The sequence below is a fragment of the Myotis myotis genome, unplaced genomic scaffold (genome assembly GCF_014108235.1).
Source record: "Myotis myotis isolate mMyoMyo1 unplaced genomic scaffold, mMyoMyo1.p scaffold_m19_p_7, whole genome shotgun sequence".
NCBI classification, from domain to species: domain Eukaryota; kingdom Metazoa; phylum Chordata; class Mammalia; order Chiroptera; family Vespertilionidae; genus Myotis; species Myotis myotis.
This window is the reverse complement of record NW_023416379.1, coordinates 82,631,612-82,656,931: the sequence shown is the minus strand read 5'-3', so window position 1 is coordinate 82,656,931 and position 25,320 is coordinate 82,631,612. Positions and strand designations below refer to the sequence as shown.

General features: G+C 38.9%; 2 protein-coding genes across 19 annotated transcripts in view; one reads left to right on the top strand and one right to left on the bottom strand.

Moving 5' to 3' along the window:
- Positions 1 to 2,637, bottom strand: part of LOC118659779 (24-hydroxycholesterol 7-alpha-hydroxylase) — a 77,559-nt gene extending 74,922 nt beyond the window's left edge. For 5 of the 6 annotated variants that reach the window (XR_004968702.1, XR_004968703.1, XM_036316157.1 and 2 more), the window contains exon 1: positions 1,679 to 2,160. Coding sequence is in view for 4 of the 6 variants with exons in the window: in XM_036316157.1 (XP_036172050.1) it covers positions 1,679 to 1,855 (177 nt within the window). In the remaining 2 variants the exon portion in view is untranslated. Of the gene's footprint in view, positions 1 to 1,678 lie in introns of all 6 variants that reach the window. The other variant, XM_036316155.1, reaches the window with a different exon arrangement.
- On the top strand, positions 2,316 to 25,320 carry SLC25A27 (solute carrier family 25 member 27). Of its 13 annotated transcripts, none has more exons than XM_036316171.1 (11): positions 3,211 to 3,251; positions 3,824 to 3,851; positions 5,133 to 5,324; positions 7,412 to 7,496; positions 8,042 to 8,164; positions 9,364 to 9,378; positions 10,089 to 10,201; positions 10,538 to 10,622; positions 14,396 to 14,488; positions 15,260 to 15,362; positions 21,986 to 22,530. In XM_036316171.1, the coding sequence occupies exons 3-11, from the start codon at positions 5,171 to 5,173 to the stop codon at positions 22,079 to 22,081; spliced, it is 867 nt and encodes a 288-aa protein (XP_036172064.1). In that variant the 5' UTR covers positions 3,211 to 3,251; positions 3,824 to 3,851; positions 5,133 to 5,170; the 3' UTR covers positions 22,082 to 22,530. The 13 variants fall into 13 exon arrangements, 12 of the variants coding, with proteins under 12 accessions (XP_036172058.1, XP_036172054.1, XP_036172056.1 ...); XM_036316168.1 differs by having other exon boundaries at positions 5,133 to 5,320; positions 21,986 to 22,529; XM_036316169.1 differs by lacking the exon at positions 3,211 to 3,251 and adding an exon at positions 3,356 to 3,377 and having other exon boundaries at positions 5,133 to 5,320; positions 21,986 to 22,529.

Here is a 25,320-nt window from a genome sequence, read left to right as displayed (position 1 = left end):
TCCTATATGATATGCAAATCAACCTAATTGTGGAATGACTGGTTGATATGATGTGCACTGACCACCAGGGGGCAGACACTCAACGCAGGAGCCCTGGTGGGGCTCATGGCTAGTGAGCGCAGTGGCGGTGGCAGGAGCCTCTCTCGCCTCTGCAGCAGCGCTAAGGATGTCTGACTGCTGGCTTAGGCCCGCTCCATGGGGGAGCAGACCTAAGCCATCAGTTGGACACCCCCCGAGGGCTCCCGGACTGTGAGAGGGCGCAGGCCAGGCTGAGGGACACCCCCACGAGTGCATGAGTTTTGTGCACCAGTCCTCTAGTATATATATATATATATAAAAGGCTAATATGCAGAGTGTCCCCTCAGGAATTCGACTGGGAGACTGGGAGTTCAATCGCTCTCTATGACGTGCATTGACCACCACAAGGTGGTGGGGAATGAAGGGAGGAAGGCCCCAGCCAGCAGCCAGAAGGCCCCGATCTACCCTGATTGCCAGCCAGGCCTAGGGACCCCACCTGTGCACAAATTTCGTGCACCGGGCCTCTAGTAGGAAATAAAGGAGAATTTATTTTAAATATACTGTTTTGCATCTATTAGACTAGCAAGAATTATGGTTCCTTGTGTGGGCCAGGATAAGAGGAGCTAGGCAATTCCCTACCTACACTCAAAAGAAAAGAAAAAGTGTATACTGTTAAATCCTTTTGCAAGGGTAAAATGGTAACATAAGCAATGTAAATGTTCATGTTCTTTAGGCACTTCCATTTTTAGAAATTCATTCTGAGGAAACAATCGGCTAGGTGCAAAAAGCAACACACACACACACACACACACACACACACACACACACACTATATGTATGTATACACAACCCCCGCCCCTCACCCCCAGAATGTTCAGTGAAGCGCTGGTTGAAATAAATAAAAAAGTTGGCAGTATTCTATAAACTCTTTTTGCAAGATATACTATATTTGAAAAAGTACAAAACCATCTACTACAACAACCATCACTAATCTTCTTAGTGCCCAGGGAAAACTGATTTCATCATCAGTAAGTAATAACAGCAGTCGAAAATACGGGGCCAGCAAAATTTGTAAAGACCAAGTTTAGGCATATCCCCAGTAGGAGATGTGCAGGAGGCAGCTGATCGATGTTTCTCTCTCATCGATGTTTCTGACTCTCTATCTCTCTCCCTTCCTCTCTGTAAAAAATCAATAAAATATATTTAAAAAAAAAAAAAAAAAAGACCAAGTTTGTAAGCAATTTTTTTTTTTTACAACAAACTCCTATTTGGCTACTAATTTACTATGTGTTTTCATAAACTGAAATTACACTTGTCTTTCCCAATTACTGCAAGCATTTACTTAATATGTATACAAAGGATTTTTTAAAGATGAAGTAATTAGCACTCATCATAGGTTGCATCCCATAATGTCTGCTTCCCAAAAGGCAGTTAGTTGCAAGCTGCATTGTACTTCATAACTGATAGAAATCTATTTGGTTTTTAAAAACCATGCATAAGACATAGCTGTAGGTTGAGGAATGCATAAATGACTAGATCCTTTAATTGAGGGCAGCAGATATGTTCCCCGTGTCCTAACATTACATTTGAGATCCAATGAAAGAAAATAAAAAAGTAAACATTACCTTCTCCGATAACCCCACCTGCTAAGGCCTCTTACCTTGATTCTTGCTTTCTCTATAAACTCTAGAGGGGCTTTCCCAAACTCAAATGCAGCTCCAATCCAAGGAATCCAGCCGCTGATGCACGGGGGTCCGCTCAAGTTCTTCCGTTGAAGGAATAACAAAAGAGCAACGCAACCTAGGATTATAAGCACTGACGGGAAAATTAGTTCCATGTTTTTGTCTAGCACCTTCCAGAATCAAAGAAGGAAAAGTCCTGCTGCCATGGCACTTGTTCCTTCCCTCTGCGAATCGGGAGCACCCACCGGACCTCGCAAACTTTCCTGCTGCAACTTTTGCAGCTTCCTTTGCCTTTCTAACTGTAGTCGCCTTTCCCCGCCCCAGTGTTTAGATGACTTTTGCATCATCGCTCCCTCCCACTTCTCTTCCAGGTCTTGGCCAACCGGTTCGTCGTGCTGAAGCTGGACCGAGGTCGAAGGGCGGGTTCGAGTGGCCAAGAGGGGGGAAAAAAACCCACGCGTTGTTGCCATGGATACCGGGGCCCAGCGAGCGCGTAGATTGCGGCCAATCAGAGAACGCGGGGCGCAGAGTGCGGAGGACTACATTTCCCAGAAGCCTCGCGGGCTCCGCGTTGTTTATCTGTTCTCAGTGTCCGCTGGATCACTCCGTCCTGGGGCTGTTAGGAAGGTCGCGGGTTCGAGGGGCCAAGCCAGAGAGGGACGCGGACTCCGCCACGCCCTTGGCCGGTTAAGGAGAGGCCGCCCTGGCCAGGCGGCACGCCAGCTGTGGCGCCCGCGCCGGCCGGAAGGGGTGCATTGTCGTCCTGTCCTGCTGCTGAATGTCGGTCCCAGAGGATGAGGAGAGGCTTTTGCCGCTCGTCCAGAGATGGCCCCGAGCGAGCAACTTCGTACTGTCGGGCTGCGCGGCCACCGTGGCCGAGCTAGGTACCCGGACGCCCGCTCCTGGGCCTCTCCCGCCGGTCGTTGTGGCGCCACCCTGGAAAGGGGTGGCAGTGGGGGAGCGGGGGAGGGGGGGGGGAGGAGCGGTAGGGCCAGCAGATGGCTCGGTTCCCGGGTGTGTGCAGTCCGCGAGGTTGCGCCCTGTCCTTCCCCACGTGTCCCGCAGATGTGGCGGGGTGCGGGCAAGGCCAGCTTTGTGTGGAGGAGGGACCGGGGGGTCACTAAGGTCTTTGCTTTCCAATTTCGTCTCCCTCGGAGGTGTGCAGTTGTACCCAAACGTGTACTTTCAGGAGCTTCACGAGTTGTCATTCCCCTTAAGGCATCATTTTCCCTTTAGTGAGGATGACCTTTTGGAAAACAAAATCCACTTTTCGTCCTTATTGAAATAATCTCTTGGATGTATATTCTTTTTTAAAAAAACTTATCTTTACTATTGAAACTATTACGTATGTCCCTGTGATTTATATTCTTACACAGCCTCGATACATCATTGTCTTTTGGGTCCAAATTGTGGAACCAACTTATTAACCTGTCACACTTAATTGAGCCTCTACTCAGCATCTGCCAGTTGGCCACTTGGAGCTTAACGCATCTACTGTGTTTACCTTGCAGGATTCTGAGAAGTCAAAAATAAATAAATACTAAATCCAAGGCAAGACCCCCAATAATCGTGCTATTATTATAATTACTGCAATGCTAGAGACTGTGGAGATGTAGTTTAAAAGACCCAATTCTGACCTTCCAGGCTGGTGGCGAGACCTGCATTCTTATGATGAAGGTATTGTTAGGTATCATAAGAGCACAGAGATGAGCGGGTACCTCTGTGTAAGCAAGTCAGGGAAACGGAAGGCCACCTAGCGCAGACTGAGGATGCCCTCACAGGAGCAGGTGGTGTTTCTTCCAAGGATTTTGTGAGTAGTGCCTGCCGTTCCCTGTGAAGCCTTCACTGTGATGAGCCTTTCATTTTGTTGCCCATTTAAAACAAACAAAAAGTAACAGCTCTGGTGTGTTATCAATTGTAAATGTTTGCCCTGTTACAATGAGCTTAGTTTGTATTTCCAGCCCAGCCAGCACGTTCTCTGTTGTTCCGCCCTTTGTGCTCCTCCACTCTTGCCCTTTGAACCTTCTTTTTTCTCTGTCCACTCAAAACTGATGGAGAATTACTTTCATTCATTGTTTTTACTGAAATATAATTGATCAACTTTTTTTTAAATTTAAAAGCAGATTGCTGAATGATTAGATATATTTCCAGGTGGGTCTTTTGTTTTGTTTTGCTTTTGTTTGTTTTGTTGGTTTTTTAAAATTTATTTAAACTGATGTTTCCCCCTCTGACCAAAGGCTTTTGTAAAGGAATATTTCTTCTGTTAAAAATTCATGGAGAGTTGTGAGGAAGCTGGGATGGGAGGAGGGAGAATCAAAACATGAGATGGTTCTGGGTGCAAAACAATTTAGGATCAGAACCTGGAGCATGATTTAAGTAACGAGCAAAAAAAAACAGATTTGTTTTGAGTCATAACCTATGCTCATATAGAGGATCCTATGTCTTAAGACTTTTCATATTTCATATTTCAATGAAGCATTGCTTGAATCCTCTATATGTTAATTACTTGTTTAAGGGAAACTATCGGCAAGATATAAATTTTTCCAAAGACCAGTGGTAAGATTGATTATTCTCTTCACTCTGTTTTCTTTTGGAAGGACATAGCTATGGTTTTGTATCAAGTGGGAGTCATTGAAAAACTTCTGTAATGTTAGCAATGTTCATGAAGTTAACTGAATCTGGTCATCTCAGTTATTTGGGACATTGTGTTTATAAAGTTATGAGCTTGATATTCCTACTCTGGCCTAGCTAGTGCTGCTCTGTCTCAAGGTAAAAGGCCTATAATTCAAAATGTAATCATTAGAAAAATAATTTTCAAGGGCAGTTGGTACTTGTAAGGAGGCCATGCATAAAAATTGTCAATGCTGGAAAAACAGTATGTGCTTTAATACAAGGCCAATGAGCATGCCATCCTCGTATACAGAAGATGACATTATAAACTCCTTATTGCATCTTCTGTATCTCAAACAAGTTAGTGAGTTATCTGCGTGTGAACATCATCTATGAAATTATAGAATTTAGCTTCACCTGGCATTCAGAACCTAGCATAAGTTATACAGTATTCTAAAAGTCACAGTAGATCTTAATCACAATTACAGTCAAGAGGACATTACACAATATGGATACCTGAAATTATAACCATTGGAAAGCAAAACTTAAGGACAAAAAATAGATTTTAGACTGAAATTTCTGAACAAAAAGAACGCAAGGCTTGACACTTTTCCTCCTGGTGATTGGGATGTGCTCTGGAACAGTGGATTGTAAATTTGGGAGCGCTTATGAATCAACTGATTTCCATAGCTGATTCTAATGTACTCTAAAATTTGAGAATCACTGATGTTGTGACTGAAGTATTAGTCCTGTGATTTTAGAATTGTTTGTTTCTCTGATTATTGTGAGTTTCCCCCTCATTTTGGATTTTTTTTGTATTAGCAACCTTTCCCCTCGATCTCACAAAAACTCGACTCCAAATGCAAGGAGAAGCTGCCCTTGCTCGGCTGGGAGACAGCGCAAGAGAAGCTACTCCCTACAGGGGCATGGTGCGCACAGCCCTCGGGATTGTCCAAGAGGAAGGCTTTCTAAGGCTTTGGCAAGGAGTGACACCTGCCATTTACAGACACGTAGGTATTTATCTTGATTCTGGCTGGTAAGTTTGTTTTGATTTCTGTGTTTGTCTCCTCTGCTTTTCTGTTTGGCTCTATCCAAAAACCAGTTAGTTTTTTCTACTAATGTGATAAATGAATATATAGTCTCTTAAGAAGAACAAAATTAACTACCAATTGTTATTAAGGAATTATTGCACTCAATTTTTAGAAATACATATAGAATTATTTAGGGATGAACTGTCATCATATCTGTAATATACTTTAAAATAATTAAGAAAAAACAAATAACATGAAGCAAATATGGCAAAAATATTAGCACTTTATAAATCTGAATTATAGATACTGAGGGAGTTATATATCATTTTGAAACATACAGAGAAGTAGCTTCTCTGTATGTTTCAAAATTTTCTTAATAAATTATTTTCAAGTTTAAGAAAAAAAGCATAATTTATGTATTTATCTATTATAGAAACTTTAAACACAAAATTAAAAATGTTTAGGTTCTTGAAAATTAAATATATTTGACCACAATTCCAAATCTCACCAATACATTAGAAATCAGGCTACTCTGAAAAGACAGCAAGCAAGGATGACTGTCTGTCCAACTCCGGCAATAGATTAAATGCAAAGCAGGTGCTTTTTGTTGCCTGTTTCCCAGGCTACCTAACTAGCTAGCTATGTGGGCCTTTGGTCACTCTTAAAGGAAAATAGTGATAAGCACATTACAGCCAATGAGAGCACTTTTCTGCTCTGCTTCCCAAGTGGCACTCACAAAGATAGGAGGTGTTGAGTTTTCAGCTTGTGGACAGGGGAACATAAACTTGGCTTCAAAAGGTGGCAGGACAGTCCTAAGCAGTGGTTGGAGCATCAGCCCAAGTACTGAAGAGTCACCCTGGTCAAGGGCATGTTACCCCGGTTGTAGGTTCAATCCCTGGCCCTGGTGGGGGCACATTCGGCAGGCAACCAGTCCATGTGAGAGCACATTGATCTCTCTCTCTCTCTCTCTCTCTCTCTCTCTCTCTCCCTCTCTCTCTCTCCCCCCCCGCACTTCCCTTTCACTCTATAAAAAAAAAAATCAATGGAAAAAAATATCCTCAGGTGAGGATTGGAAAAAAAAAGTGGTAGGACAAGTGTGGCATTTTTCTCCTCTACATTCATCATGTTTCCTCAACTATTGAAGGGACCCTTGGTCAGAGAACCGCCCAGCAGTAACTTCCATCTTATTATTTTTAAAGCTTCAGTTTTTCAGATGAGTAAGTTAGAGTGTATTCATCAAGAACTATCCAGAAATGTGCATAGAGACTGTTATTGTTTGGTACTTTGTATATTTTTTAATATCTTGAAATATTTCATCAAACTTCCAGAAATATCAAGAAAAATTCTCTATATGAATATCATGTACTGATTTTAATGATTTTTACTTTTCATCCTTTAAAAAAATATTTTCTCCTTTGCTTCCCATTGTTGTTTTGAATTTCACTTCTTTTCATGTGTATTTGTTGACCACCATATATGGTTTTACAGTTAAGCTTAATTTCATATATTTGACACGACTGAAAAATGACTATACTATAATAAATTATCCAATAAAGTTATACATGTTTATTGAATGAAAATGCCCACTGTTTACCCAGCTCTGTACTAGGGCATATAGGGTAATGAAAACCTCATGGTCTGATGAAAAGGTGAGCAAGAAAATCAAGTCCATCTCTAGTCAGTATGATAAATGCTGAATTAGATGTGTGCCTGTGTGGTTCTGTGGGAACACAGGGGAAGCAGCAGGTGCCATGACAGCCTAGAACACGGGAGCAAAGGTCAGAGAATATTTCTGGAAAAGTAGTTCTCTGAGTTGAGTTTTGAAGATCGGAGGAGTTAGCAAGGCAGAGAAGGGAGAATCCATGCAAGAAATATCAGCCAGCTGGTGAGAAGGCCTGAGGCTGGAAAAGGCATGCCCATGAGGGGAGCCACCAGGAAGTCCATGTGCCGGAGGCATAGGCTGCATGAGGAAAAGAGCCAGCTGGAGAGGCGACCAGACCAGGTCAGAGGTCCTCGTATTTTATTAAACATACAGCTGGATCCACTTTTTTCATGCTCTCTCTTACACAGTGTACTCTGGAGGTCGAATGGTCACATATGAACATCTCCGTGAAGTTGTGTTTCGCAAAAATGAAGATCAGCATTATCCCCTTTGGTAAGTTTTGTTTTGAAAATAAGATGCTATTGCCCCTAAGGTTTTAATGTTTTATCCATTAGATTTACATAAAATTATGCATTGTACTGCAATCACCTCAAGTTACAGGCTTAAAATAATAAATATTAAAAATTTAAGTCCAAATAATTGACCATTTACTGCACTTTGTATACAAATGTATATATGTACATAAAATTGTATATGTATTATTTAATATTTTAATATTAAAAATTGTTTTAGAGCACATTCTCTATTCCTTTTTCTACTGAGAATTCCTAGGCTTTAGAATACGACAGAGATGGGCCCAAATTCCTGCTCTACCAACATGTAACGTGGGCAAACTATTTGAATTTCAACTCTCTGTGGTCCTTTAACCTTGCCCTCTGTAAACAGACAGATCATCCACTTTCCTCTGATTTGTTTGGGTCTGTTCCTCATTTTGTCTTAAATGTCATATGCAAGGGCTGTACCAGCATGGTACTGTTTACTACAAAACTTATGAAATTAATAGTCATCTTTAAAAATGTATCTCCTTGTATAATCAGGAAATCAGTGATTGGAGGGATGTTTGCTGGTGTGGTTGGCCAGTTTTTAGCCAACCCAACAGATCTAGTGAAGGTTCAGATGCAAATGGAAGGAAAAAGGAAACTCGAAGGAAAACCACTGCGGTAGGTTCGCTAATTAATGCACACCTTTCTGTCCCCCTTTGCCACCATCGTATTTTGAACATTTACCTAATGGACATAAGCATTTTTGTACTTCAGCATTCAGTAAAGACAGTAATTTTGACTCTCTTAATTTGGAAATTGTATCCATTAAGAGGAGAGCTAAGGTGGATCTTTTCTTTGCATGATAAAGGTGCACATGTTCTCTACCCAGACAAATTATGTGTGTGCTGCCTTTCCTAGCCCAGGCAGCAATATACTAGTAAAGAGTTTGATCATTAAAATGTGCCCTGCTCTGAATCCTGATTTAGCATGGCCTGGTGTTGTTGAAGTCAATTAACATTTCTAGTCTCTGCTTCTCTGACTTTACAAGGGGCCATCTCAGAAGGTCTACCTGACAGTGAGACTGCCTGGCTCATAGGTGCCAAAAGCTTAGCTTTCTTCCCTTTCTCCCCGAAAGAAGGGAAATAGCAAAGTTGACCTTGCAGGTGGTTCCTGCTTCCTTGTCCAGTCTGCTCCTCTTCTTTTCACCAAGTTTAAGGAAGTTTGGGGAGTTCGCTCCTGACCACTGCTCTCTGCTCTGCTGCTCCCTGAGCTGACTCAGTGGAAAACGAGGTTGGACTGGGGAAGAGCCTGCACCACAGAGGAGAAAGGGAAACCACTCTGATTTAACCAAGTAGTTCACGGAACCCCAGGGCCTATTTTGTCATCTGGCAACAAGGTCTAATTACTCAGTAGCAGGGAGAAGTGATGTGGCCTTGGTTGGATATATAGGGAGAGAACTAATTATTAGGATCCAGAAATAATCTGAATTGATTGCCTCAATTTTTTCCCTCATCTTTAATGTTGGAACTTTTTGGTTTGCTATAGTAATAAAAAACATTGAATACTGTTATAAAGAATATGAATGTTGGGATCAGATAACCTGGGATTCAAATCCAGCCTTTACCACATTTTAACTCTGTAACCTTCGTCAATTTCCTAACCTCTCTAAGCTTTAGTTTCCTCAGATGTAAATTGGAGTTAATAATACACACTTCATAGAGTTTTCAAAAATTAAATGTACCATATATGTATAAAAAAAGTCTGGTGCTTAATAAGTGTACAATAAATTTTAGCTACATTAGCCCTTTATGACCATACCTCCCATGTAGCATCGTAGCAATTATGCATGCCTAATAAATGTCATATTATCTTTTCAGTGCGACTCAGAAAGTGTAAGTCCTGAGCAAAAGCCACACAGCACAGCTAGTAAGTGGGAAAGGTAGCATTTGACTCCAGGTATATCAAATCCAACTATATCAACTATATCAAATCCAGATCTTTATTTTATACCAGAGGTTTCCAGATGTGGCCCATGGTTCAGTACCATTTTTTTTATCTGTGTAAAGAAAAATAAGCAAAATAAGAATAAAATAGTAAATTTTGATAAAGCCAAAGTATTCTATTTTAAACCTCTTATGATGAGGTTGTCCTTCTTACTTTTTGGCCTAAAAATATTTCTTTAAAAGATTATGTGAGGGTCATTGTTATTTGACGAAATTACAGAATTTGTAGGTCTCCCACAAAGTAGTAAAATGAACCAGAGGTACAATAACTACTGTTCCCTCCTATAATTAATATGTGCACTGGTTATGTAAAATATCAAGAAAATAATTGTAATGTGTTCAAAAATTTGAGAAGAGGTTGACACAGTTTATAAAGATTTCCATTAAAATGATTAATTAAATGTTGGCCTTTTTTTAAAGGATTTTTAAGTTTATCTGGAAATTAGATTTCTGTGGATTGCTTTAATTTCTAACAATTCTGAGTGATTAAGATGTTATTTTACTCCAAATCATTAACAGCTATATAGGCAAGCTTATCCAGTTGCATTCCATACAAAGGAATGCATGCAGCTTTTACATTCATTATTATTTCCCCTTAGATTTCGTGGTGTGCATCATGCATTTGCAAAAATCTTAGCTGAAGGAGGAATACGTGGGCTTTGGGCAGGCTGGGTACCCAATGTACAAAGAGCAGCGCTGGTGAATATGGGAGGTAATGGAAACTTCATTGAATTCTGAGAAGCGTAATAGCCTTAATAATTATTGGCACTCACCTCAGGAAAAATGAAAAATGTTATTATTTTTAAATAACATATACTGACAATAGTCTTCTTTTATGTTGTACTATAATTGAGAATGTTCCCTAGAGCATTTTCACTTTTTGGTATGGCATGTGAAAAGGATTTCCAAAAATAAGCAAATTGTGACAATAAAGATATAAGACCAAATTATTTATAAGGTCTTCTCTCTGCTCCACACCTTCTCTAAGATTCAAAGACATTATTGTTGAATAAATAAATAGTTGTCTTCTTTTTCTTTCTATTGCCAGATTTAACCACGTATGATACAGTGAAACACTACTTGGTATTGAATACAACACTTGAGGACAATATCATGACTCACAGTTTATCTAGGTAAGTGGTTGTTTTAGTTTTAGACTTTATTTTTTTTTCTCCAGATCACCTTTTCTTCCATATTTGACATACCTTTTTTTTCTCTTTTGATTGGGAATCTAGGGATATCACACTTAGAGAAAGGTGATAGTATATTTATAAAAAGCAGTTTTCTTAAAGTTTGTTGCAGTTGAAATGGAGAAGACAGAGACGAAGTTGTAGAATGTTGTAGATTAAACTTCCCCAAATATTTGCACCTTGTTGGGGCCCTGCCAGGGTCAGATTCTAATGATCAGCTCACCAGCTTGTTGAGCAGATATGTCTGAGCAACTTCTGTGTTAAAGGCACTGTGCAGGGCCCTTGTAGTCAGTACAGACCATAAACCCAACTCCTTCCCAGGATGTTTACCAAGACAGAAAACAAGACAAAGCGTAAAAACACTGTACAGTAAATGACAGTTACTGTAGAGTTCGGAGGAGGGAGAAGTAATAACCACTTGGAGGGGTTAGAATTAGATACGTGTCTTGAAGGGCTGTGCTTTTGATAAAAAGAGACAGGAAGAAGAGCATTCTAGGGAGGAGTAATACGTACCTTTATCTCTGCAACAATTTCAAATATCCATTAGAATGAGTTATTTTATGGATGTCTAATATCCTTAACATTATAGTGATTTTATTTAGCTCCTTATCTTGTTTCCAAATTCTAGAACCCTTTATGGTATTTGGACAACCCCAAAAGTATATTAATAGTGCCAAACCAATGATATTTGGAGACATAATAGGTACAGATAAAATGATTCCTAAATCAGGTTCAACCTAACTAAATATTCTTAGGGTAGTGTTTCTTCATTCTTCCTCTTTTAAAATCAGCGCTGTCTTTAGTGTTGCTAGGGCAATCTTTTTATATGTCTTTGCTTACTGTTCTTTCTCATTCTAAACTCTTACCCAGGTGTGTTCACAGTCTGCACCATACATTCTCTGGCCTCTTCACAGAGCACAGGATGTTAGGGCTCCTTCCACTTTTACCTCCATCCCCATAAACATGTGTGTGATATCTGTATTCACTCATACGTTTCTTTCCTCCACTATCTTTGTGCGTGCTGTCCCCTCTGCCTATGAGACCTTCTTCACCAGTTTCTACCCAGTCAAGTCATCTTGACTTAGCTTTCCAGATGCTTGTCTGGACCAGTGTATGCTGTACTGTGGGAGCAGGTTAGTCAGGTCTTTCCGAAAGTCCCACGGTGATATCATCTCTGTTTCTTGTTGTTTTTTTTTTTACCTTATCTTTCTAACCAGATAGTCTTTGAAATCCCACACTTCTCACCTAAGATTCATGGATTTCCCAGCAGGAGTAAATCTGTTTAATGTACACGACTCCCAGATATACCTTCCAGATAATATCTTTTTTGGAAAGACTTGAAATTTCCAGCCAGTATATATTCTAGCCCTAATATGAAATAACTTAGCTTTATTCTTCTCTAATTCAGGTTTTGAGAAAATGGGATGATTGGTATTTGGCTCATTTTTTAGCTCCACCCACTGGATCAGGTTTTTAAGTGCATTGCATGAGTATGTATAGTATGTGAGGCAGCTCAAAGTTGTTTACTGTGAACGCAAATATAAGTAGGTAAGTAGTGCTGTGTGATCTGAAAGTTGTGGATGCTGTGAATGCTCATGGATGCGTGAAGGGGACTGCAGCTCTACAATCAGGGAGCTTTACCCAAGCCATCAACATCTGGGGAAAAGGAGTTCAATATGAAGAAGAATAAAAATGGTGTAAGCTCTGAATTGTGCACTTAAACATGGTGAAAATGGCAAACTGTATGTCATGTATATTTTAGCACAGCTTTTTAAATGGTGAAGGTAAAATGAAGTCCTGGAGTAGGGCAGGAGCCATAGAAGCCTGTGGCCAGGATTTGGATCTTCCAAAATTTTCCGGTGAGGTGGGAAGGCAGGTTACAAGGTATGTTAATAGGAGAGGCAAAGGAAAGATGGGAGTAGAATTAATGGTCAGGAAATTGTATAGAACAGAAAGACCAGGATAATCCCCTTTTTTGTTTTTGTAAAATCATGAGGCTATTAGGTAAAACTGAGAAGGTCAGTCTCCATTGTGTGAAGATTATATGTGAGCATGGTTATTTAGTTGATCGTGAAGAGTATCGCTGATTCTGACACAGGGCTGATGGGATATTTTAAACTAGTTTTGTAGAGAACCATTGGTCTCCTAGAGAGAACAGAAGACTCGTCCAGTCACCTCTGTCCATTTTCACTTTCACTGTGTCCTCGGCCTCATTTTGGGCTATTACTAGCAAGGAGTGATAAAGGTCAATAGCAAAGTACCCATGCCCATTACGAGTAGCTTGACAAAATAAATCTCCTGTTATTGCCCTATCTTCTTACTTTGACTCTAGGTGTCATCGTACTTGAGGCCTTTTTAATACATTACTTGCTCTCTTTTAATATTTATTTTTTAAAGATATCCAGCCAGATCATACTGTGGCATCAAAACAATTTGATAGGAGGATGAGGCCATCAGCAGTTGCGTCCTAAGGTCGCTGTTTAATATTTTACACAATGTTCCTTTCTAGCTTTGCATTAGCCAAACATAAGCTACTCTCTAGGCTTCCATGATCCCATACTGTGGACTCAGCTGCCAACTTCTGGACTTTGGGCCTCTGTTCTCTGTGATCAGGTTAGCCACCCCTCTTCTCGTCAGATGCCTTTCTCTTGGAAAACTTTAAGTAGTTAATGAGTTGTCTGTTTATGAAATTTTGATTATGTTCTTGTGTTATCTCCCTTATGTCTGTACACATCACGAACTTATAGTGGTTTCTTAACTTTTCAGTCACTCATTTACATACTCTTGACTTACTGTGCAGTTGACATCCATTTTGTCACTTTTGAGTAGTTGACAAGAAACCTTTAACAAGGAGTGATTAACCTTGTTGGGTAAAGAGAGAGCGGTAAGCAAAAACTCCTTAGACCTTGTGCCTGAGCATAGATTGAAGGAAAAACTGGGAATTTTCCAATTATATGGGGAGCGGGGCATTCCAAATGAAAGAATTAAAGGCATGGAGGTATTGGATAATGGTGGTAAGTACAGAGAACTACACTTAATGATAGCATTAGAGCATAATGCGCAGAGAGAGAATACCTGGCATAAAATCAAACTCCTTCAGTGGCCTTCATGGGCTGAACTCCGCTTCTTTGGTCTTTCATCTGGATGGACCCTCCTGAGGAGGATGCAGCCATGTGGTTGCTTTCCCCCTCTGACACACAAGAGTATTCCTGACTCGGGGCTTTGACTGTGCCCTTCCTCCTGCTTGCAATGCTCCTCCTCCAGGTCTTCGCATAGACACTTTCTTCTCTGCTGCGCTCCCTTCACATTACCCCATTTTATTCTTCATAGTGCTTATCAGCACCTGACATTACTCATTTTTCCTGTGCCGCTCCACCAGTGGAGTGTACGTGCCTCAAGGGCGGACCTCATCGTCTTGTTCTGCCTATCCCCAGTAGGTTTTCAATGTATAATTGTCTTGTTTCCTTTTTAGTGGACTTTTGTATAAGTCATCCACTGACTGCTTGATTCAGGCTGTCCAAAACATTCTTTTGTTTTTCCTTTTTTCTACCTTTTTAATGAATTTAGCATTTATTTTAAGCTAAAAGAGCATTATTATGAAAGATATTATAGTAATTTATTTAGTATTCTATTCTTTCTAAACGTTAAATTCCCTTTTATTAAAATTTATAAACTGATACATATTATCATGCAATTTCATCTATTTGTATTTATAGTTTCTGTTCTGGACTGGTAGCTTCTATTCTGGGAACACCAGCTGATGTCATCAAAAGCCGAATAATGAATCAACCACGAGATAAGCAAGGAAGGTAGGTAGAAAGTCTTCAGTGTCCATGTGTCTGAATGTCTGTAATAACATTGATCTTTAAAGACGCTTCCCTGTTTATTCTTGATAGAAATGTATTTGTGTGTTTGTGTGTTCAACCAGGAAGTTGTTTTTATGCAATTACTTGCTCTTTGTCTGATGAAAAAGTACTGTGCCTTTGGGGAAATGAGCTAATTTAACAATCATATTTAGACAAAAGATATTTATTGTGACTTTATTGTTTTCAAGGAGGTTTTGAAAACATACTCTGCTGAGAATTTACAGAGTACTTTCTTCAGAAGCTTATGACTTACAGGTAACATGGAGAATTTGATCTGACATAAAACAGTATTTTCTCTCTGGAAGAGATCAGGTAGAGTGAATTCTAAGTATAAAACCAAGGGTGGGATGAATCAGAAGAGTCAACCTTAAAAATATCTTTAAACTCAAAAAGGTGATCTATATACAGCAGGTCTTCAAATAATGTCATTTCATTCAATGGTGTTTCCTTATAATGTTGATGAGCTGCCGTAGGAATTTAACTCTTGTTTCTGTCAATTAGCTTGTGGTGAATTGGTTTTGTGAATACACCATTTTGCTTGAAGTCGCAGAACCTATCAACATTAAGTGAGGACTTACTGTATACAGAACCACAAATAGTATTTGTTCTAAACGAGCAGGAAATATTTAACTTATAGCAAGTTTCCTTAGTCTATTTTTAATTTATATTTATATACACAAGAAATTTAACAGAATTGTCTTGTTTCCTTTTCAGGGGACTTTTGTATAAGTCATCCACTGACTGCTTGATTCAGGCTGTCCAAGGAGAAGGGTTCATGAGTCTGTATAAAGGCTTTCTACCATCTTGGCTGCGAATGGTAAAGTTAGGTCTTTCCTTCTGTTGTTTTTGTTTTATTTGTACTTAAATTACTTTTAATCTATAAGTAGTTTCCCTTTTCTCTTCTGGCATGGCCCTGCCCTCATACCACAGTTCTTTCTTTTTGTTATCTTTGACTTCTCATCAGAATTCTATTACCTTCTTTGGTAGATTAAAGTAAAATAATTCAGTTATATACAGAAATTAATAGATTGATACTCTGTTGTTATAAAGCCAGTGGATAGATTTTTCTGCATTGTGAAGCCTTTAGTAGTCTATTTAGCCAAAATACTGTCATTTTGGACACATGTACTGATTTAATACTGAAGATTATTCTTACGGAAATGCTAATGTTTCAAACAAAATTTGTTAGTTTGATGGCACATGTTGCATTACCCATTGATATTTATTATCACAAAATTCTGCTTAGTAAGAAAGCATTATGTCATTTTTATTTGGTTTAAATGTTATTTTTTAGAATTAGATACTTATTTAAGAAACATAAAACTATATTAAAAACAAAGTACCCAAATATTTTATAAGTTAGAAAATATTTGAAAGAATGGCTGAGTTGTGGGTTTAGAAATTCAAACAATCAATAATTTACACCATATAATATTAATTGAGTGCCTATGCCTTGCCAAGCCCTGGACTCAGAGTGGGGCTTTGGGACAAATGGAAGATTCCCGGCCCCTGTCCTAGTGCTGGAGCTTTTAGTCTAAGCGAGGAAAGCATTGACTAAGAAGCTAGAAGTGATGGGGAGTAGGAGAAAGTGCATGGTGTTATGGGACTTTATAGCAAGTAAGTGTAGCCTAGGCTGAAAGATTAAGAAAACTTTTTTGGAGAATGGACTTTTGAACTGAGAGATGAGGAACGAGTAGTACTTACCCTAGTGAAAAGGGCAGAAAGGATCATTTTAGGTGGAGGGAATAGTTGGAGTGGATGGAGAACGTGATGAGTTCAAGGAACTGCAGGAAAACCAATTGGTCAAGGCCCAGGGATATGGAGGACAGCAGCACAGGCTGAGGCCAAAGGGGCAGGGACCAGACTGGAAAGGGCCCCGTGATCCGTAAGAGTGAGGGCACCAACTGGATGACGTGTGTTTTTAAAAAGAGCATTCTTGCTGCCATGTGGTTCTGGAGAAGCCTAGGAGTAGTGATAGATGAAAGGTAGTGGTGGCTCGGACTGCAGCCGTGGGCAAACTACGGCCCGCTTGAAATGAATAAAACTAAAAAAAGAAAGACCGTACCCTTTTATGTAATGATGTTTACTTTGAATTTATATTAGTTCACACAAACACTCCATCCATGCTTTTGTTCCGGCCCTCCGGTCCAGTTTAAGAACCCATTGTGGCCCTTGAGTCAAAAAGTTTGCCCACCCCCGGACTAGAGTATAACAGTGGGGACAAGAGAAGATAAATTTTAAAAATATGTAGAAGATAGAAATGTGGCTGGAGAAGACAAAAGTCCAGCTTCACTCACAGATTCTACCCTGACAGATGATGTAATTTCCTAAATGGGAATTTAGGAAATTACCGGGAAGAAGATTTTGTGGTAGAATAACAAGTTTAGTTTTAAATGTGTTAAGCCTGAAAACATATCTAGATGATTACCTTCACATATTGGTCTGGATCTTGGACTACGGGAATGGAGATTTAGATCTGAGCACCCTCCACATCTAGATGGTTATCGAAGCTTTGGGAATAAATGATGTCACCCAGGGATGGTATCTACCTATTAACATGAAATTAACTGCCAAAGCCATTGCCAATATCTGATACAAAAGTGTACCCAAGTTGTAAAACATTGCTTTGTCTAGATCAGCGGTTCTCAACCTGTGGGTCGCGACCCCTTTGGGGGTCGAACGACCCTTTCACAGGGGTCGCCTAAGACCATCGGAAAACACATATATAATTACATATTGCTTTTGTGATTAATCACTGTGCTTTAATTATGTTCAATTTGTAACAATGAAAATACATCCTGCATATCAGATATTTACATTACAATTCATAACAGTAGCAAAATTACAGTTATGAAGTAGCAACAAAAATAATTTTATGGTTGGGGGTCACCACAACATGAGGAACTGTATTAAAGGGTCGCGGCATTAGGAAGGTTGAGAACCACTGGTCTAGATTATACCTTGAAATTATCTTACATCTGTGGGTATTTCTTATTGGAAAGGAAGATTTTTATTTGGCCTGCATGAACCAGGCACTATTATAAGTGCTGGTAACACTAAGGGATAAGATGTTTACTTTTTGTACTAGAGGAGGTTACATTGTGATAGAGAAGATAGATATATATTTAAAAGTACAGAAATAAAGCTAGTATTACCAAAATCACTTGGTGTATAGTCAGTACTGTGCTAATCATTTTTATGGCTTACCTCACGGACTTCTCCCAACAATCTATTTAGCAGGTTACTATCATATCTCTCTTTTATAGAGGAGGAAACAAAAACTTAGCGTTTGGATACCTTGGACAGGGCAGGTGGTTAACCAGTGGAGTTGGGGCATTAAAGTCAGTCAGCCTGGCTCTAGAGGACATCGTCTTATTAAGGAGGTTATATTAGTGCTTTGCCAGTGGTATGGCCAAAACACTGTGGGAACATGACTAGTGGAGTAAAAATGGCTTTAACTGTTTAGGACACCATAAAAGCCTTCACAGAGGTGATAGCTGATATAAGCTTTGAAGGATTAGTAGGCATTTGTCAAGAGTAACATGGGTATCAAAGGAAGGTAGCATGGGCATCAGGTCACATGTGGGCCTAGTGTTGGGAGAACTGCAGAAAATTCATTGTGGCTGGAGAACAGGCTTCACAGGGCAGTGGTAGGAGAGAGTTCTAGAGAAGTACTTAAGGACTCAGCTGAGAAAGACCTTGTTGGCCAAGTTCTGTAGTTTAAGTGTAATCCTGCGGTTAGCAAGCAGCTGCTAAACATGGGAGCAATGAGCTTGGATTTGTTTGGGGACAAGATTACTTTGGCAGCAATGAATAAGATAAATTAAGACTAAGATACAGGAAAGGAAGTTTTGGCAGTGATATAACCAGCAGATGATTGTATAAATGGAGAGAAAACAACATTCTAGGGACACTTATGGTTAACTCTATAGGACTTAGTAACTTATTATAGGTAGAAGGTGGGGGAAGGAAAGAGGAAATGGGACTTCTAGGTTTCTGGTGTGGGAGACTATGAAGCTGGGTGAGACCATTGGTGACAAATAAAATCAGGGTAAGGAGGAGTGAGGGGCAAGAAGAACACCCACGGACAAAGAAATACTGAGACCACATAGATAACAACAACAAAATGAGTACTTAATATATGCCAGTCTCTAACCTCAGCTCTCTACACACATTAATTATTTTTTAAAGTCCTACAAGAATCTATTAAAACAGGAGGTGTTAACCTCATTTTTCAGATGAGGCAACCATGGCTCAAAGTATAAGAAACTTGCTCAAGTTCATATTGCTAGTGTGTGGCAAAGCTAGGAATTGACTGCTCAACTCTAAACCCATGCCTCTGAATAATGCAGTATACTGAGTGTCTCAAGATCCTACAGCTAGTTTTAGAAGTTTTAAAAGAAAAGAGAAGGTGTGTAGCAATAGAGCCTTGTTACCAGAGAAAGGCTGGTGAACCACCAGAGATCACCAAGGTGACATTGGCCTGTTGAACTGACACAGTGCATGACCCTAATCTTAGAAACCTTACTCATGAGTACGTCCAAGAAGATTGGCCTTGAAATTGATGAGTGAACCACAGTATCATCTCAGTCACATTGAGAAACACACGTAGCCAGTGATTCAGATGCTGAGGTCCTCTGGACAGCGTGCTTCCTCCTACATCGAAGCAGTAAGAGAGCCAAGTTACAATCAGTAGATTGCTTGCTGAACACAGAATATTGATGAGGAAGAGCCGTAACTATCAACTCAAGAGCTCTTATGTATTCAGCTCCTCAGTAATAGGCAAGGAGAAGGACTCTGCTGTTTTCCCAAGAGTGATGGCAATTGGTAGAGCAGAGCAAGCAACATGGGTGCATATATACTTGGATTTTTTTCAGTGGTACAGCTGTGCCAGTGAGGAAGAAAACTAGTAAATATGCACTATCCACATATACACCTGCACAGAGGCTCAGTGTACCCCATTTATATACTACCCAAGTTGTCTGGCTGTGTGGTCTCCCTCTTTAACTTCTGTTCAAAACCCAGCTGAACTCAATCTCAATCCCTTCCACCAGGCAGAGGCAATATGACCTCACTTCGCTCAATCCCTGATTAATATACTACATTTCGTTTGCATATAGTTTGGCTGCTATGTCACTAACTTGAGGAAGAAGTCTAATGACCAGAGCAATTAGGAATGAACGCATAGTCTATTCTTAACTAAGGCCTCTGCTCCTTGCTCCATCTACAGTTATATTCGTGGTTCACTTCATTGTTATTGTCACAAGAATATGATACCATCACAGCTTCGCATTATTTTGCGTCTGTCTTCAGACATTGAACTGACCCAGATGTGGTCTCCTAAATCCACTCTATAGTAAATTCTCAGTCTATAAATATACATTAATATTTCCAAACACATTGACATATATATTGCTTTACAAACTGTCTAACCAAATACATTCTATAGTCTAATTGCTTGAGTTTATATCTCTAGTTTGATATTGTTTCTCTCTGATCAACATTACCCATCACCTATGAACCAAACTATACAGGAATGGGATCCAAGGCACCCTTTCTCTAATGGTTACTTCCAATATTTACTCTGTGATTTCCCTGTGTCTTTTAGCATTTTATAACTATTATTGAATAACCCTCATCCCCTTATGTGTAATTCCTTTTGGCACAGTTATAACGTCATTCAAGCTAGTCTTTCTGAGCTGGAAGCTCTTCTCTATTTAACATGAATTTTTACACCCATTTTGTGATACCCTAGGTGTTGGTTTTGTGACCTCTCAGGATATTTTTTCATCTTCACTTTCAATCTTTTAAGTGCCTCCTTGTCATCTCCGTATACACCAAATGTAGAGGAGCCAGCCTGGAATTCAGACATGCTCAGCCTGAGCCTTTAGGCAGTTACATGCAGTAAAAAGAACTCTGGGATGGAGGCCAGAAACCTGTAGTCTAGATCCACAACATGTTATTAGGCATTTGATTGCTAAGCCTCAGTGTCCTTGTCTGTAAAACGGGGATATCAACTATAAATTGTTCAGAGAAAATATATGACAGGAAAGTGTTCGGTGAGAAATAATGCTACATGAAAATATTTTGTGCATTATATAAGGTGTTCTGCAAGGGCAAAATAAAAATATTTGCTTTTAGCCTAGGTAGAGTCAAAATGACTTTGACATTTAAAGATGTTATACATATATGTAGAATATTCAGAATTACTTTGAAATGTGCACTAACTTCTTTGGTTAATCTTGCAGACCCCTTGGTCACTGGTGTTCTGGCTTACTTACGAAAAAATCAGAGAGATGAGTGGAGTCAATCCATTTTAAGCCCTTAAAGAGACAGTGTTCAGTATCAGTGAAATATGGGCATCTGCAACACCCCCCTATTATTTCTACCTCGTTAGGAAGACACCTTCCACTGCAGAGACTGTGATTTATAGGGGACAGCACTTTGTTTTTCTCTGGAAGCCCGAGTTCTCTTTGACTCCTCTTTGTTCAGAAGCAATCTGCGTGGATAACAGGCCACCAGTGGACCCAGCAGAGCACTTTCTAAAGACGAATGCAAGCCTGACCACCTCCCTTGGGAGATCTGACCTTTGAGACATTGTTCTGTGCTGAAGAGAATAACAGGAGAAGTGCCAGTGGGAGACAGCAGCTCAGATCTGGAGTAGACAATAGGGATGGGGAAGAATACACACATACATAGTGATGAAGAAATATATTTAACCCGTTATGTCAGTATTTCCAATTGACACTTGATAATTCACTTTCCTGTTGTTGTTAACGTGCACATACTGTACATTACATAGAGGTGGATGAAAATTCATGAATAAATACTTTGAATTTCCCTAGTGTTGAAGGACGTTAATGTACCTTTTCTTGCCAGGAAGATGAAAAAAATCAAGGTGGTAGGATGTTTGAATTTGAAGGAAAGAAGCTGCTTTCTGTCAGCGCCCCGTCGTTAGTTAGACCTGTGTTAACTGGTCAGCACTCCACGCACCTGCTGGGGGCTTCTGACAGCCACAGACCGAAGCTTGATGAAAACAGAGTATTTACTTTGTCCCATGTCCCGCTACAACCTGGATTTGTTGCTAGCTCTCAAGAAACTTCAATATATTAAAAATTCAACTCACTTGATTAAAGTGCAGGTGGATAGATCTTTTTATAAAGCATCTTGTTATCATAAGCCCTTTAGTGGCAATTTAAAAGCAAGGCTGAGGTTAAGTCAGCCAGTTCTGACATGTACTGGTACCCTCTCTTGTTTCCCCTTCCCTAACACTGAGGACTCTAGAAAGAGAGAGAGCCAGAACTCAGAAATCACACTGAAGCTGTCTCTAGCCTGAATCTTACTCAGTCTGACAGAGCTTCCTGCCAAAAAGTGATAACTGCCTAGGATATAGTTATATCTCCCTCCAACCCCTCAATCACGTCCATTTTCTAATTTTAGAAAGATGAGAGAGTTCTTCAGATTCACCCGTATCCACCTGCTCCCCCAACACCAGACAGTGGGCATGTCTGGATGGATGGCTACAGTTATGGGTAAATGTTGTAACTGTCAAAATAGGAAAACTCAGAAAGCCCAGAACTAAGAAACCTGACCTTGAGGCTAACCAAACAATTGTTATGGACCTAGATGCTGTTGAAAAGGTTTACAAGTGCTCTGTGATTGCACTAATGCACAATCACTGCCATTGAAGAGGGGAAATGTACTCTAAAATACATTTTCGTGTGATGTACTAATTTGCTGATTTTTCTGTACAGTTTGCATGAAATCTTTAGGTGGTGTAGTTTCCCACTGCATTTGTCAATCTGTATGAATCGAGTTGTTAAATACATTTAAAATAATACTATGTAATTACATTCCCAAGTGTTCTGCATTAGAAACACTTGGAGAACTTGTTATTTTATGTTTTATAATAATTAAAATTAAGTAAAGAATTAATTTCTTATTATACTGGATCAGAAGAACTATATGAAACTGTACCCTAAAAATATTTATTTAGCTTTATAAATAAATAAATAAATAAATAAATAAATAAATAAATAAATAACACTCCTTCAGTTTTTCGGGTAAAAACACTGCTTAAGTACCAAGATTCCTCTTTGGTACCTGGACTCAACATGAGTGATTGGAATTTTTTAACTTGAAATGACTTCCTGGGGCCATCTGGTTTAACTCTTTGATTTTACATGTTAGAAAACTAAGGCTCAGAGAATTAGAGTTGTTCATGCTTGTAAGTTACTTAGTAGCAGAGCCAGGATAAAAATACAGATCTAATTACAACTAACAGCTATTGTACTGATTTTTCTTTATGGAATTTGTTGTCTTATTCATGTTAACTTCAGTTGCCTTTAGCATAAATTTTAAAATGGAGACACCATGCTTTAGTTTGAACATTAAGACCCTCATACTCTGACCAAATCCTGTATATTTAACACATATAAGCCCATCACCTTCACACTTTTCCAGGGAAATCATGTTCATTCATGTATTTTGGAACTTTGCTTTACTTTTACCAACTTAAAATCATCTTGCTCCTCTTCAAAATAATAAAAAGTAAATAAAAAGGAATAAAAAGTTCAGTAATTTTGTGTTCATACTAAAAGACTTAACCATTTCAATCTCACATTCTTATTATCTTACTTCAATATGTGGTTTTATCTTCACTTCAGAATTGATAACACTTAACATCTGTTTCTTTTGCTTAACCTCCACATTTTTTCTCTTCCCAAATCATTTTTTTCTTGTTGAAAAAAAATATATTCTTACTTTTAGTCATATAATTATTTATTCTTTATAAATGACTTAGCATATATATCTAAATAAAGAGATAATAGTTCCTAAATTTGCTTTTAGTAAGGAACAATGTGTCTTTATCAAGTTCTCCAAATGTATATTTTATTGTGACTAGGGGTAGGACTATGTCTTTATGTCTTGTTTTATATATATAATATATATCACTATTCATTAGTAGCATTTCTTTGATGTTAGGTACTCAAAAAATGTTGATTACAGTTACATACTGCATGAATCAGTTAATTTTCTCTTCATTATTTTAAGAACTTATCATAAAACTAGTCTGAAATTTCTTTCACTTTGCTAAGAAAAAGTAAACATTCAGAAATGTAAAAAAAAAAATGCTGTTCTGTTATTTTCAAAGATTTAAGCACAACCATTTATTAACAATTTAAATAGTTTTGTATGTTTTTCTTCATTAATGAAAATAGATTCCCTCAGGACCTGTGGTTATAAAAACAAATGGTGGGGGCGCTATTGTCTTCTTCCCAGTTAAACATTGACTCTTAAAAATGATTACCAAACAAATATATAATTAAATGCCAGATAATGTGGATAAAGGATAGTGTGGTTTCTAAAGACCTTTATCAGATTTGGGGTTCTACTCTGACAAAGCCTAACTATAATCAGTTTCCTTCACTTCCCATGATTCTTGATTTCTACTTCTTGATAAGGTGAAGTGATTAAACTCTAGAATCTTAAATTGCATAGACTTGAAGGGGGCCATTATATTTATGCCAGGTGAAAGAGAGAAGATATGAAGTATTTATTGGGATTTTTGTTTTCTGGTCTTAATTGATTTGTCATATTTCAAGATTGGGAAAGGTTTATTCAGGCGTTAAAGTATAACACAAACTTAAAAAAAAAAGATTGAAAAGTATAATACATTTTATATAGCTGGCCTGTCTCACTCAGAAATCCACCAAGTAGCAGTCATCTTCAGACAATTCTGGGCATGTCAGCCCATATTCTTCTCTTCAATTGCTCCTTTCTACACACAATAAAAATTAAAATTCTTAGTACTATATGCAAGAACCTCTCCATCTGACTCCATTTCCTAACCTTTGCATTTCACTGCATACCTGCACTCTACCTCCTTTTACATGCATTGCTCACTAATTTCTCTGGAGATGCTCATGGCTGCCTTTCATGCAGTGTTCACACTGGGCTCCCCAACAGACTTTCCACCATCACTACTACCCATCCCTCCTCATTTCCATCAGTTACATCCAGAAGTAACATCTAGAATGATCTCTGAGGACCTAGACATCTTCAACCCCCATCTTCCCACTGCCTCTCCTACTGCGGCTATATGTCTGAATGTATGGGTGTGTGCCTGTGTCCCCTCCGCTACATCTCTGTTTCTCGTACAATTCAAACAGGAGCCAATAAAAAGGTATTGATTGAATTCAGAGATTTTTAGGGGGTGGAGAGAGAAAAATTTAGGCACACATGGTTAAGTCATTTGTTGTTTTCTTCCTATTGTCGGAGTAATCATGTTAAGTCAGCAACACTTGATTTCATGAGATTCTTGACCATATTACCAGTAAATGCATAACTGCATTTTCCTAAGATCACATGTTTACATGTATGTAATTAACATTTTAAAGAGGTATTCATCAGTTTAATAGCTATTCCACAAAAACCTAGAATTTGGAACTTTTAAGTAATACAAAATATTTGGTTAATAGTTAATACATATATGATGAGTTTATGTTATTCTTCATTTTAGAGTGTCTATGGAAATGATTTCACTCTTTTGGCCTTCATTGATGCCATACAAATGCACATTTTGCCCACTCAAGTGTTTTGAATTTTGAGGGATACATGATTATTTTTCTCTCCCCATACTTTACCCCCAACAGGCTGCTGTAATTGTCAACAGCAGCAGGATCCACTTGGAAGGTTTGATAAAAGCAGATGAAGATGCTTAAAGATGTCTGTTTGCTGAAAATATCTGGTAACAGGAATGTATGTGAGTAAAT

Coding starts and splice junctions, on each gene's coding strand:
- SLC25A27 (XM_036316161.1), top strand. CDS start 2,479: ATGTCGGTCCCAGAGGATGAGGAGAGGCTTTTGCCGCTCGTCCAGAGA. Junction 7,497..8,041: donor GATCAGCATTATCCCCTTTG/GTAAGTTTTGTT, acceptor TTGTATAATCAG/GAAATCAGTGATTGGAGGGA. Junction 15,363..21,985: donor TACCATCTTGGCTGCGAATG/GTAAAGTTAGGT, acceptor TTCTAATTTTAG/AAAGATGAGAGAGTTCTTCA.